General features: G+C 46.4%; 1 protein-coding gene across 5 annotated transcripts in view; it reads left to right on the top strand.

Moving 5' to 3' along the window:
- Positions 1-6,081, top strand: part of fhl3a (four and a half LIM domains 3a) — a 160,573-nt gene extending 154,492 nt beyond the window's left edge. For all 5 annotated transcript variants that reach the window (XM_078237817.1, XM_078237813.1, XM_078237814.1 and 2 more), the window contains one exon: positions 407-6,081. In XM_078237817.1, coding sequence (XP_078093943.1) covers positions 407-558 — 152 coding nt within the window. In that variant the 3' untranslated portion in view covers positions 559-6,081. The remainder of the gene's footprint in view (positions 1-406) is intronic.
- Positions 6,082-14,161: the final 8,080 nt, after the last annotated feature.

Genomic DNA, 14,161 nt, shown 5'->3' with positions numbered 1-14,161 from the left:
CATTCGGCCCATCGCGTCTATACCGACCACAATCCCATCTAGGCCCTATTTCCGTAATCCTCATTTACCCTGCTAATTCCCCTGACACTAGAGTCAATTTAGCATGGCCAATCAACCTAACCTGCGCATCTTTGGACTGTGGGAAGAAACCGGAGCACCCGGAGGAAACCCACAAAGACACGGGGAGAATGTGCAAACTCCACACAGACAGTGACCTGAGGCTGGAATGGAACTTGGGTCCCTGGCGCTGGGAGGCAGCAGTGCTAACCACTGTACCACCGTGCAGTGCAATTGTCGAGTATTGTTACTGCATTTCCACTTTAAACACTTCAGTTGGAACTTACAGAGCGCGCAAAACTATTGGCGAACTGTTTTTAAAAACCCTCTTTTTTTTTTCTCTCCAAAGGTTTTGGAGGCGGCAAATACATTTCCTTTGAAGATCGCCAGTGGCACCAGAGCTGCTTCACCTGCTCGCGATGTTCGGCCTCGCTGGTGGGAAAGGGATTTTTCCCTGAGAAGGATGACATTCTTTGTCGTGAATGTAACAGTGACTTATGAATTAATTGCTGACACCAATTCCACTCTTCATATATTTTTCTACACACAACTTGCACCAGTGTGGCATTAGGCCATTGAAAGCACAGTTTGTGTCTCGGAGAAAAGCTTTCCTTTCACACTCCCCTAGTGACATTTCGTACATGGATAGACTTTGTACAATAAAGATTTAACAGGTTCCCTCCCCCTCCTTACTGTCACTCAATCTTATCCGTAATGCTCAGAAACTCTCTTGGGAAGGTGCACAACAGCAAATTGTCTCTTCTCATCAAGTGGGACGTCTGTTATTTATTCCATAGAATTAACTCGCACATTCAGACAACATAGCTAAAATAACTTTGCAGTAAGTAGTCTCAGAACACCAAGTTAAAGTCCAACTGGTTTATTTGGTAGCACGAGCTTTCGGGGCGCTGCTCCTTCATCAGGTGAGTGCTGGATTTGTTTCACAAACAGGGCATATATAGACACAAACTTAATTACAAGATAATTATCTTGTATTTATCATTAATTATCATGATCTTGTAATTAAGTTTGTGTCTATATATGCCCTGTTTGTGAAACAAATCCTGCACTCACCTGATGAAAGAGCAGTGCTCCGAAAGCTCGTGCTACCAAATAAACCTGTTGGACTTTAACCTGGTGTTGTGAGACTTCTTACTGTGCTTACCCCAGTCCAACGCCAGCAACTCCACACCATAACTATTTGCAGCATAGCTTTCCTGATGGTCCAATAACTAAATGCATGGGGACTAAAATTCAACTGGAGCGAGGGTATAAATTGCCCAAGATTGGTTGGCCGTTATCTTTCTTATGCATTATACACTTGCCTGATGCTTTCTGTTGCTTTCAGTCAAAAGGTAGATCAGGCTGATGTATAATACGCAGCTGATCCAATCCCACTCACTTTACTGCCCTTCCCAAGTTTGGATAGCACTGATCCATTCAGACCTGAAGGACCCCAGGCTTTATCCCTGGATCGTGCCAGATTTGCTGATCTCAATCATGTTAGGATACTATAATTAGTGGGCTTGAGAGTAGAAAATGAGCCTGAGACCTTGCAGTTGATCATTATCCAGTGTTTCCTTTTGGAACACATGCTGGTGGATATCAACAGAGGATAGATAGAATTTGGCTTGACCCTCATCCCCACCCTCCCCTGATATTCACTCTTGAAGGATGATAACTTGGTGACTTACCCGACGTCCACCAAAACTCTTACCATCTTCACAAGAGGAAGATGAAGGAGAGGAAAGGGAGTACTTCAGAGTTCTTTGGGGCAATTTTCCCAGCCTCTTGAGATGTGTGGGGGCGGAGGGGGTAGTGGAAAAATCCTGAAACAGTTTGTTGTGTCAGCCCCTCTGATAACTTGCCTTCGGCTGCTTTTCCCAAGGGTGAGCTGCATCCCGAGCAGCCCCATCTTGCTGCAGTGGGAAACCAATTAAGGCCATTATAACAACAATTGACCAACATTTTCCACGGTCAGTGACTGTTTGCCAGAGGTTCACAGGAGGCTAGAACAACGTGGAAGGTCAAAGCACTGCAGAATGATTATGTGGCGTGGTCTTTAAATGAGCACGTATGTTCTATACGCCGTATCCACAGACAAATGCTTTCATGTGGAAGAGTTTCCCCTCTAGACGGATCAACCTGACAGATTTACATTGGGAGTTGTCTGCCAATTCCAACATTAGCCGTGCATTCCTTCTTTAGTCACTGTTTACCTCACCGCATGCTATTCTGAGTGGGGCTGCGGAGCACCCTTCTCTTCAGCCTCTCTGAACAGCCTCCAAATTTAATTTCTATCCTCTGGCCCGAATTAACTGGCACTCCTGGAGGAAGTTTTCCAAGGGGACGTCTCTGGGAAGGTTGTGCTGGAGGGCGCACTGCTGACATGGATGGGGCGCGATCCTGCAAATGGTGCGGATTCCCGCAAAACTAGTCAGTGGAGAAAGTTCTGGCCGTTTTCTTAATACCCTTTGTTGAGCCCCTCATGCCAGGATATCTGCAGTATTTTGCCTGTGAATTCTTTCCAGCTGTTTGAATCCTCTCATCATTTGGGATGAGTTGTCAGGAGCTTGTTGGACACCTAGTGCAGATGGGTTTAAAAAATAATTAGATGTTGCAAGAGAAAGGTTGGTATTCTGAAAGAATGAGAGCAAATGATTAAAAGGGTCTTCTTTGTTGAAACTTATGTTCTGAGAAGGACAACCTTAATTCCCCTGCGATGGTACATCGGAGCATGTGATTCTATCTGTTATTCACCAACCAAAACAGTCAGCTCCATTGTCTATTGTACCCCTTGATATCAGGGCCACTGCATCCCACTAGTCCGGTATCTGACCTGATGATTCATTGAGTAGGTTTTTCAGACTAGGACAGACAGTTAATTAACTATAGATCAACCAGAATTCACTAATAAGACACCATTTTATGTTGTTCTGTCTGTGGACTCCATTAGAATGGCTCAGAATAGTAATAAAAGAGACTAAGAAGTTGCTGTGTAGTGGGTAAGGACAATCTTTGGCCTGTATACGGCAAGTTTCCCCACTTAATTGCGCAGTTTCCTTGTCCCAAGGATCAATTAACAAATCACTTGACCTTTGCTCGCTTGATCTCTTCCCTAATTCCGGTTGTGGTATTGAACTGGTTGCTGAGGTGGAACACCACTGTCCATTATACCGTGCTCATGCTAACAATGAACCTATTAATTTGAGCTACTTGTTAAAACTGAAATGGGAAAGCTGAGCCAGTCACACCTGTCAGTATTTACACCAAATGCATCTGATCTCGGACAGAGTTCACTGCCTGTCTGACTGAGGGACATGAAATGGCTCAATGGCTACAAACAGGTCGGGAATGCATGGTCGCACTTGGCATCGCGTTAATTAGGCAAATAAACCAAGTAACAAGTTAAAGAGACAGAGGGTGTTCTACACTTTAAATGGAAAATCTAAGTTTGTTTGGAAAGGACTTAAAGTTGAGATGAGAACCCGTCTTTGGAATTTTGCATTTCTCACATGATATTGAAATAGAAACAGTATGTTTTCCCACAGATATCTTGACTGTAGACAGGGGGGTAGGGTGCAGCATGGGGGTGACATTTATTTTGAGGAAATCAAAAGATATTGCTATTAATGAGTCGCATTGAGAATTTACATTTGAGTGACGTAAATGGGATGTGTTTGGAAGTTGCTACAAACGGAAGGGGAATATGAGCAGACTCATATAATACAAATTATGGTTCAGCTGTGCTTTGTCAGTAGTTCCATTTGCAAACAAAAGCTAGCGTTTATTTCCATTTACTTTAGCCATGGTATTTGTTCCACTGCCCGTTTTGAACACCCTATTTACCGAGCGCACTGAGGATTAGTATTCCACTTCTTATACAAGATAAGCTATTAAATTTTGGTGAAAGTCCATTCTGTAAAGTCAACGATTATGTTACGTTCCAATTGTTGAAAAGTGGGTGGATTAAAGGCTTGCAAATACAAACATTCCTGCTGTGTTACTGGCTTCAGTCTAAAAGCTTACTATAAATATGAAGCCCTGTTTACAACGGATGGATTAGGAGCTGATAGATGTTCAAATGCAAACCCAGTCTCTGATTCAGAGTTTTACAGTTTGGTGTTCACATGTACAACTACAGTTAGAATATCTCACATAGCCATCATAATATTTTACATCAGAATTTTGTTAAAACGACATTGCAACCACTTCCGAAGTCTAATAATTCCCAACTTGACATTTGGTACAATGGCTAAACACCTTGTGGTAGCAATAGGATGGGCAGCATGTCATGAAAGCCTCAAATATTGTGGGCTCAGCTTTGAATTCGAGCTTGTGAATCCACTGAGGATTAATCTTGGAGTGAGGGTCTATTGGACGGAGCTTCCTCTTCTGAGGTGGTGTGCTGTGTCTGGGAGAGATGAGGGAGTTAGCATAGGTAGTTGATGTTGCGAAAATTTGATGAATCAGAATGGCGCTGTTGGTGCTTGTAGACTGGTCTTCATTGTGAGCGTTCTGCTCGCATTGATGAAAGGAATGGCAAGATAGCGATCTGGCTCTGAACTGTTGCAAATAACATGAAATAATTGACAGCCCAGCCCCTTTCTTTGTATGGAAAATAGGAGCGGCTGCTTAAATGGTGCAGAGGTCACCTTGCCGTCTCAGAGCTATACAGATCCAAGACTATTCTGGTGGCTAATCTGAGTTACCCTCAGCACTCCTAGGCGAGGGAGGAAATAACTGACCTGTGAACCCTTTCCTAAGGAATGCTCTGACGAAGGGTCACCTGGACTCAAAACGTTAGCTCTATTCTCCCTCCACAGATGCTGTCAGACCTGCTGGGATTTTCCAGCATTTTCTGTTTTTGTTTCCCTTACCCAATGACTATGTTGTGACAGCTATTGGGGGTACAAGGCGAGGACAAGCTCACGGTTGGCTTTGATGTAATTAGTTGAGCATTATTGATGTGCATGGTACTTTAGATCAGCTGATTGCATTACTGCACTGGGGGGTGGGGAGTTTGGGGGGGTGGTATCTTAACACAGGAAACCTGACCGGTATACGGTTATCATATTCATCCAACACCACAGATGCAAGGTTAGCACCTTTAATTTGAAAACATTGGGCATAATTTTCCAGCCATGCTCGCCCCAAAACTGGTCCAAACCCGCACGAGGCCAACGGACCTTTGCATGGTCTGCCACCCCCACCCTCCCCTGCCCACCCGCTACGATTCCCGTGGCGGGTGGGATGGGAACATTCCGGTCATTGTTTCAATTATTTCCCTGTGGGTGGTAGATCCTAAATGGCTTCCTTCCCACCTGAATTTGTGCAGCACTCGAGCAGATTCAAGACCTTTCTAAGCTTTGAGTAAGAATTGGCTCCATCAACACTGTCCACTCCAATTAGGATTGTTAATCGGGCTGAGAATTCTAAAAAGAAAGATGGCTGTGGACAGAGATTGGGAGAGAAGAGGGCAAGCTCCAAAACTACGCTACTTGAAGGGTGTCTAAAATCTTGCCTGTGGAATAACTGCCAACAATGCAGCCTTAGAGATTGTTGCTCTGCGACGGTTCATACATTCCAGCTTGTCTACCCATCAAAGTTCCCTTGATGTTACCACTAAATATGTGTAAAATTGCCAAATATTGTTGGTGTGTGCATTGTTTTTTTTTTGTTTGTTTCTCTTTTAAAAGTGTTTTCTTGTTTTTAGTAAGTGATTTGTAACCTAATACCATTGGGAGTGGTGGGCCAGTCCCACATGTCACGAGAGAGTTTACATATAACAGAATGTTATGCATGTTTTTTTTTAATTAATCACTGAAGCAAAGTTCATATATAACACTATTTTAAAAGCTTTGATGCTGGTAAGTCAGAGTATACTGTGTACTGGTTAACAAGAGAGCTGTGATCAGCAGCATGCAATGTCTGCTTAGTGTAGTTGTCCTGTCTGACTTACTTACATTTTCATTTATGTGTCTCTAAAATGCTTACACAATAAAAAAAATAAACTATACCTTCATTGTCTTCAATGTCATTCTTCTCTTTTACACATTACACTCAATATTTTTGTGTTGGCACCAACCCCAGTGTCTCGCTAGGTATATGCGCTGATGTAACCTGTACTGAGTACATTACTGGCATTGATGTAGTTGATCTCCATCTCTCCTGGCTGGGAAGAAAATGCGTATGAAGATGTGCAGAGTGAGGACAGCATGTCCCCCTCCTCCTCTACAGCTGTCCAAGATCATAGAATCATTGAATCCCTACAGTGCAGAAGGAGGCCATTCAACCCATTGAGCCTCCAATCCCACCTATCCCCGTAACCCCACGTATTTACCCTGCTGATCCCTCTGACGCTAAGGGGCAATTTAGCCGAGTCAATCAATCTAACCCACACACGGTGGCACAGTGGTTATCACTGCTACCTCACAGCACCAGGGATCTGGTTTTGATTCCTGGCTTGGTCACTGTGTGGGGTTTGTATATTCTCCCTGTGTCTGCGTGAGTTTCCTCTGGGTGCTCCAGTTTCCTCCCACAGTCCAAAGGTGTGCAGGTTAGGTGAATTGGCCATGCTAAATTGTCCCTCAGTGTACCCAAACAGGCGCCAGAATGTGGTGACTAGGGGATTTTCACAGTAACTTAATTGCAGTGTTAATGTAAGCATTCTTACTAATGTGACTAATAAATAAACTTCACTTTATCTTTAGACTGCGGGAGGAAACCGAGCACCCAGAGGAAACCCACGCAGATACGGGGAGAATGTGCAAACTCCACACAGACAGTCACCTGAGGCTGGGTATTGGACCCGAGTCCCTGGCATTGTGAGGCAGCAGTGCTTGCTACCGTGCCGTCCCTCTGCACACTCCCTAATCTGGCTGTTTGTGCATACCTAATTTGCAGTGAACATAAGAACATTAAAACTAGGAGCAGGAATAAGCCATCTGGCCTTTCGAGCCTGCTCCGCCATTCAATAAGATCATGGCTGATCTTTTTGTGGACTCAGCTCCACTTACCCGCCCGCTCACCATAACACTTAATTCCTTTACTATTCAAAAATTTATCTATCCTGGTATCCTTGGTGACCGTGCCTTCAGCTATCAAGCTACTAAGCTCTGGAGTTTCATTCCTGAAGCATTCTTGCCCCTTTACCTCTCCTAGAGTCATAGAGGTTTACAGCATGAAAACAGGCCCTTCGGCCCAACTTGTCCATGCCGCCCTTTTTTAAAACCCCCAAGCTAATCCCAATTGCCCGCATTTGGCCCATATCCCTCTGTACCCATCTTACCCATGTAACTATCTAAATGCTTTTTAAAAGACAAAATTGTACCCGTCTCTACTACTACGTCTGGCAGCTTGTTCCAGACACTCACCACCCTCTGTGTGGAAAAAATTGCCCCTGTGGACACTTGTATCTCTCCCCTCTCACCTTAAACCTATGTCCTCTAGTTTTAGACTCCCCTACCTTTGGGAAAAGATATTGACTATCTAGCGGATCTATGCCCCTCATTATTTTATAGACCTCTATGAGATCACCCCTCAGCCTCCTACGCTCCAAAGAAAAAAGTCCCAGTCTATCCAGCCTCTCCTTATAACTCAATCCATCAAGTCCTGGGAGCATCCTAGTAAATATTTTCTGCACGCTTTCTAGTTTAATAATATCCTTTCTATAATAGGATGACCAGAATTGCATACAGTATTCCAAGTGTGGCCTTACCAATGTCTTGTACAACTTCACCAAGACATTCCAACTCCTGTATTCAATGTTCTGACCGATGAAACCAAGCATGCTGAATGCCTTCTTCACCACTCTGTCCACCTGTGACTCCACTTTCAAGGAGCTATGAACATGTACCCCTAGATCTCTTTGCTCTGTAACTCTCCCCAACGCCCTACCATTAACTGAGTAAGTCCTGCCCTGGTTCAATCTACCAAAATGCATCATCTCGCATTTGTCTAAATGAAACTCCATCTGCCATTCGTCAGCCCACTGGCCCAATTGACCAAGATCCCATTACAATTGGATATAACTTTCTTCAATATCCACTATGCCACCAATCTTGGTGTCATCTGCAAACTTACTAACCATGCCTCCTATATTCTCATCCAAATCATTAATATAAATGACAAATAACAGTAGACCCAGCACTGATACCTGAGGCACACCACTGGTCACAGGCCTCCAGTTTGAAAAACAACTCTCAACAACCAGCGTCTGGCTTCTGTCAAGAATTGCAACATTGCAGCATTGCTGCAACGGCCTCAGTACTCAAAGGCGACAACTGCCAATCTCCAGATGCAATTTTACAACTCATCCATTTCATCCTGGACCACAATGTCTTCAGCTTCAGCAACCAGTTCTTCATCCAGACACATGGAACAGCCATGGGGACCAAATGCGCACCTCAATATGCCAACATCTTCATGCACAGATTTGAACAAGACCTCTTCACCGCACAGGACCTTCACCCGATGCTATACACTCGATACTTCGATGACAGTTTCTTCCTTTGTACTCATGGTGAACAATCACTGAAACAACTATATGATGACATCAACAAGTTCCATCCCACCATCAGACTCATCATGGACTACTCTCCGGAATCAATTGCATTCTTGGACACATGCATCTCCATCAAGGACGGTCATCTCAGCACTTCACTGTACCGCAAGCCCACGGATAACCTCACGATGCTCCACTTCTCCAGTTCCAACCTAAACACATTAAAGAAGCCATCCCCTACGGACAAGCCTTCCATATACACAGGATCTGCTCAGATGAGGAGGATTGCAACCTCCAGATGCTGAAAGATGCCCTCATAAGAACAGGATATGGCGCTCGACTCACCGATCGACAGTTCCGACGCGCCACAGCGAAAAACCGCACCGACCTCATCAGAAGACAAACATGGGACACAGCGGACAGAGTACCCTTAGTCGTCCAATGCTTCCCCGGAGCGGAGAAGCTACGACATCTCCTCCGGAGCCTTCAACATGTCATTGATGAAGACGAACATCTCGCCAAGGCCATCCTCACACCCCCACTTCTCGCCTTCAAACTACCGCACAACCTCAAACAGACCATTGTCCACAGCAAACTACCCAGCCTTCAGGAGAACAGTGACCACGACACCACACAACCCTGCCACAGCAACCTCTGCAAGATGTGCCGGATCATCGACACGGATGCCATCATCTCACGTGAGAACACCATCCACCAGGTACATGGTACATACACTTGCAACTCGGCTAACATTGTCTACCTGATACACTGCAGGAAAGGATGTCCCAAGGCATGGTGCATTGGGGAGACCATGCAGACGCTACGACAACGGATGAATGAACACCGCTCGACAATCACCAGGCAAAAGTGTTCTCTTCCTGTTGGGGAACACTTCAGCGGTCACGGGCATTCGGCCTCTGATCTTTGGGTAAGCATTCTCCAAGGCGGCCTTCACGACACACGACAACGCAGAGTCGCTGAGCAGAGACTGATAGCCAAGTTCCGCACACATGACGACTGCCTCAACTGGGATCTTGAGTTCATATCACACTATCTGTAACCCCCACGACTTGCCTGGGCTTGCAAAATCTCACTAACTGTCCTGGCTGGAGACAGTACATCTCTTCAACCTGTGCTTAACTCTCTCTCCACTCACATTGTCTGTACCTTTAAGACTTGATTACCTGTAAAGACTTGAATTCCAATCATTATTTTGTAAATTGAGTTTGTGTCTTTATATGCCCTGTTTGTGAACAGAACTCCCACTCACCTGATGAAGGGGCAGCTCACCGAAGGCTAGTGGCTTGTGCTACCAAATAAACCTGTTGGACGTTAACCTGATGTTGTGAGACTTCTTACTGTGTTTACCCCAGTCCAACGCCAGCATCTCCACATTCTGTCAAGAAGCCAATTTTGTATCCATTTAGATACCTCACCCTGGATCCCGTGAGATTTAACCTTTTGCAACAACCTACCATGCGGTACCTTGTCAAAGGCATTGCTAAAGTCCATGTAGACAACAGCAACCGCACTGCCCTCATCTACCTTCTTAGTTACCCCTTCAAAAAACTCAATCAAATTTGTGAGACATGATTTTCCACTCACAAAGCTATGCTGACTGTTCTTGATCAGTCCTTGCATCTCTAAATGCCTGTAGATCCTGTCTCTGAAAATACCTTCCAACAACTTACCCACCACAGATGTGAGGCTCACTGGCCTGTAGTTCCCAGGCTTTTCCCTGCAGCCCTTTTTAAACAAAGGCACAACATTTGCCACTCTCCAATCTTCAGGCACCTCACCTGTGACTATCGATGATTCAAATGTCTCGGCTAGGGGACCCGCAATTTCCTCCCTAGCCTCCCACAATGTCCTGGGATACACTTTGTCAGGTTCCGGGGATTTATCTACCTTGATGAGCTTTAAGACTTCCAGTACCTCCTTCTCTGTAATATGTACACTCCTCAAGACATCACTATTTATTTCCCCAAGTTCCCTAACATCCATGCTTTTCTCAACAGTAAATACTGATGAGAAATATTCATTTAGGATCTCACCCATCTCTTGTGGATCCGTTGCTTTAAGACACAATTAAATCCTATCTCCTGATCAAACGTTTAGACATCTACCCTGGTATCTCCTTATGTGGCACAGTGTGGAATTTTGTTTGATGAAGTGTCTTGGGATGTGTTATGGTAAAGGTGCACAAGCTGTTGTCTCCATTGAGATGCTAACGATAATTGCCTGGCTTCACTCCAGAATGTCCATCTGGAAGAAACATAGGGCCCGATTTTACGGGCGCGAAATCGTGGTAAAGTTGGGTGTTGGGTCTTTAACGCAGTGCGCACCCGATTCCCAGCAGAGCGCGGCTTTACCAACACCCACCCGCGCCCGGATCGGGCGGCCCGCCGATTTAAATGCATTTGCATGCATTTAAATCGACTTAATGAAGCGCGCACCCAACTCTACCAACAAATCCCACTTTACCACCATGCAGCCCAATCCGCGTCCGCGTTTTTAACGACCTGGTAAATAAAAGTCGGAAGCCGGCACTTCCTCAGTGAGGGTTGGCGAGGAGGTAGGTGCGTTGCATTTGGAGGCTCCCCGGTACTTACATGTGTCTTGAGTCGCGGCCATTCCGCTGTCCCGGGTCCGTGGCGTCTCTGCGAGTGTGTGGTGGGGAGGGGGGGCTGTTGCTGTGCATGAACTCCGATGTCTGTGTGACAGCAAGGACCTCGGGTCCTGCAGTGCAGCTGGGTCTCAGCACTGCAGCTCACTTCAGGCTGAAGGCTGAAGATGCGCACACAGTGCAGATAGCACTGCTGCAGCCTTCCAATGTTACCAGGGGCTGTGACTGTGTGCTGCATGGGGCTGGGGGGACTGGGGGGCAGAAATCTGGGATAATATTTCAAAATGTATATCCCCCCATCCATGTTCTGGAATATTATCCCAGATTTTTGACTGTCAGGTTTTTAGTCCCTGCGATTATAATTTTGACATTATCTTCCAAAGGGAATTCCTCTAATTCTGTGCAATGTTCAGATGAAAACAAGATGACAAAGGATCCAAGGCTGCTCCAGAGGCAGAGTAGCTGCACCCAACGTTGCCCATGCAAATCACATTCATAAGTAGGGGCACATCTGCCATGGAATGTGAGAGGAGAGTTGCCAATACAAGCTTCTTTTCACTATGGTTGGTTTCCCAGATGCAGTAATCTCCTTGAATCTTATTTCCAACCAAGTTCCACCACGGGGACAATTTTGCCAAGTTCACCACAGGACTCTGAACATTTGAGCATCCACAATCCAGTTACAGATCACAAATGTATTATACAGGTCACTACTTGCTCACTAGGACACTGTAGTTGAATTACCTTTCCCATAGATAATTAGGCAGCACAAAGAGGATGCGACATTATTTGCAGTTTGCAAGATTCTCCGAAGTCCATCCATCTCTGCTCCCTCTGCTGTTTTGTATTTCACGCCCGGGCGTGCTGCTTCGGATCTTTTTCGAACTGCGCATGCACCGTCGAGAGTGCGCATCGGGCCGGAGCCGGCAAAACGCGTATGGGCGCGCTGCAAAGAGGATTCCGGGCTCGGATCTGCATTACGCCCGGATCCTGCCCTTCGGCTCCGATTGGTAAATCATAGAAACCCTACAGTGCAGAAGGAGGCCATTCGGCCCATCGAGTCTGCACCGACCACAATCCCACCCAGGCCCTACCCCCACATATTTTACCCGCTAATCCCTCGAACCTACACATCTCAGGACTCTAAGGGGCAATTTTTAACCTGGCCAATCAACCTAACCCGCACATCTTTGGACTGTGGGAGGAAACCGGAGCACCTGGAGGAAACCCACGCAGACACGAGGAGAATGTGCAAACTCCACACAGACAGTGACCCGAGCCGGGAATCGAACCCGGGACCCTGGAGCTGTGAAGCAGCAGTGCTAACCACTGTGCTACCGTGCCGCAGGCCCATAGAAAATTAGCAGGAGGAGGCCCATTGAACCTGGAGAGTTAACAATACAGGGTTGAACCTGGAATTGCTCCTGCAAACAAGAGCTGAAATATAAGTTATTTGAGTTTTGTAAATGCATTTGGTGTTACAAATTGACATTGATGATTTCATTTAGAATCTAACACAGTGGCGTCTGATGTTAACACATATATCAGCCGTCGTGTGGCTGCTTCCTGCACTTTTATTACAAGTCACTTTGACCTTGTAAAAAGTTTAACAACCCTGGAATGTTGAATTTTAGAAAATGCGTGTCTAAGATTAACAATTTGTGTACAGTTGGGGTTAAACTGGACTCGTGCATTAGAAATGATTGAATGATCTAATCGGAAGAGGAAATATTGAGATTTTCAGCTTCTTCCCCACTTCTGCTCCTAATGGTTTGATTAATAAGTGTTAGGTTCTTGAGTCATAAACATTAGAACATCCTGGTTCAATCCTTGCACTTGGTTGTTTGATTTCGGGCAGAAAAATAGTTCAGATGTGAGAATAATCCACAGCTTGCCTGGCCTGGGAATGGGGAAAATTAGCTGGCATATTCCATATCCCCGCCCTTCAAAGCTGAATGTGCGCAGACATAAAGATTCTCCCAGGAAAATTCTAAGTGTCGAATTCACGTAAAAACTGGAGTGAATCCCACTGTTTTTTTCAGTGGGAGTTTAAAAATTAATCTCCCGCATTCTGTGCACTGCTGAGTGCACAAGAGTGATTCACATGAAAAATAATGGGCGGTGCCTATTCCCACTGGAAAGGTTGCCAGCATAGCACTGAGCGGGCCACTGTGCATGCGCTGATCTGTCAGCGCCGAGATCGGCATATGCGCAGTGGTCCCTGTCTGCTGGCCTCCCAGTCACTGGCCAGCTCGATCACTGGCTAGCCCCACGATCCGCAATGCCGGCCATGTGACCACGCCCCCCCCCCCCCCCCCCCCCGCCCCCCGCCGCCCCCCACCTTCCGATTGCTGGTCTCCTGGACATCTCCAGGCCAGCCTCGGCCCTCCCCCTTCCCGGCCTCACCTCGATCTACACCCCCCTCACCCTCTCTCACCAATATCCCCAGCACCAGCAGTCCCAACACCGCCCCCCCCGCCTCCCCCCCACCCAACAATGCCTCATGCCTGGTGGGCAGTGCCAAGGTGCCCCTGGGCATTGGCAATTTGCCCCTTGGGCAGTGCCAGGGCCCAAGCTGGCACTGCCAAGGTGCCATTGCCAAAGGGGCACCCCCTGGCTGGGGGGCCTCGATTGCTCCGCGTTCACTCCAGCGGGGCAGGGCCGCCAGCTCCCTGCAAGTGGGGAGTTATTGTAAACCCTGCTGGAGTGAACCACGAGTGGGCCTGGGGACTTCAGGTCTGGGCCCGCTAATCATATTTAACATAGATTAAAATGAGAAGCTGCATAAAATAGTCAGCTTCATGCCAATTTCTGTCATAGAGCTGACGGTGCCAGAAATCCAGCACTGGGAGATGCGCGGATGCCCGTACAACCAGCGCAGAATGCACAAATCAGCCAGCGCTAGAGTTTCCCAGTCGGCTGCACTAAAAAAGCAGCGCAGTGGGATGGATGAATCACCCCCATGATGTGAG

The sequence above is a fragment of the Mustelus asterias genome, chromosome 21 (genome assembly GCF_964213995.1).
Source record: "Mustelus asterias chromosome 21, sMusAst1.hap1.1, whole genome shotgun sequence".
In the NCBI taxonomy this organism is placed as follows: Eukaryota; Metazoa; Chordata; class Chondrichthyes; order Carcharhiniformes; family Triakidae; genus Mustelus; species Mustelus asterias.
Note: the sequence above shows the minus strand (reverse complement) of the source record. Positions and strands in the feature narration are given on the sequence as shown.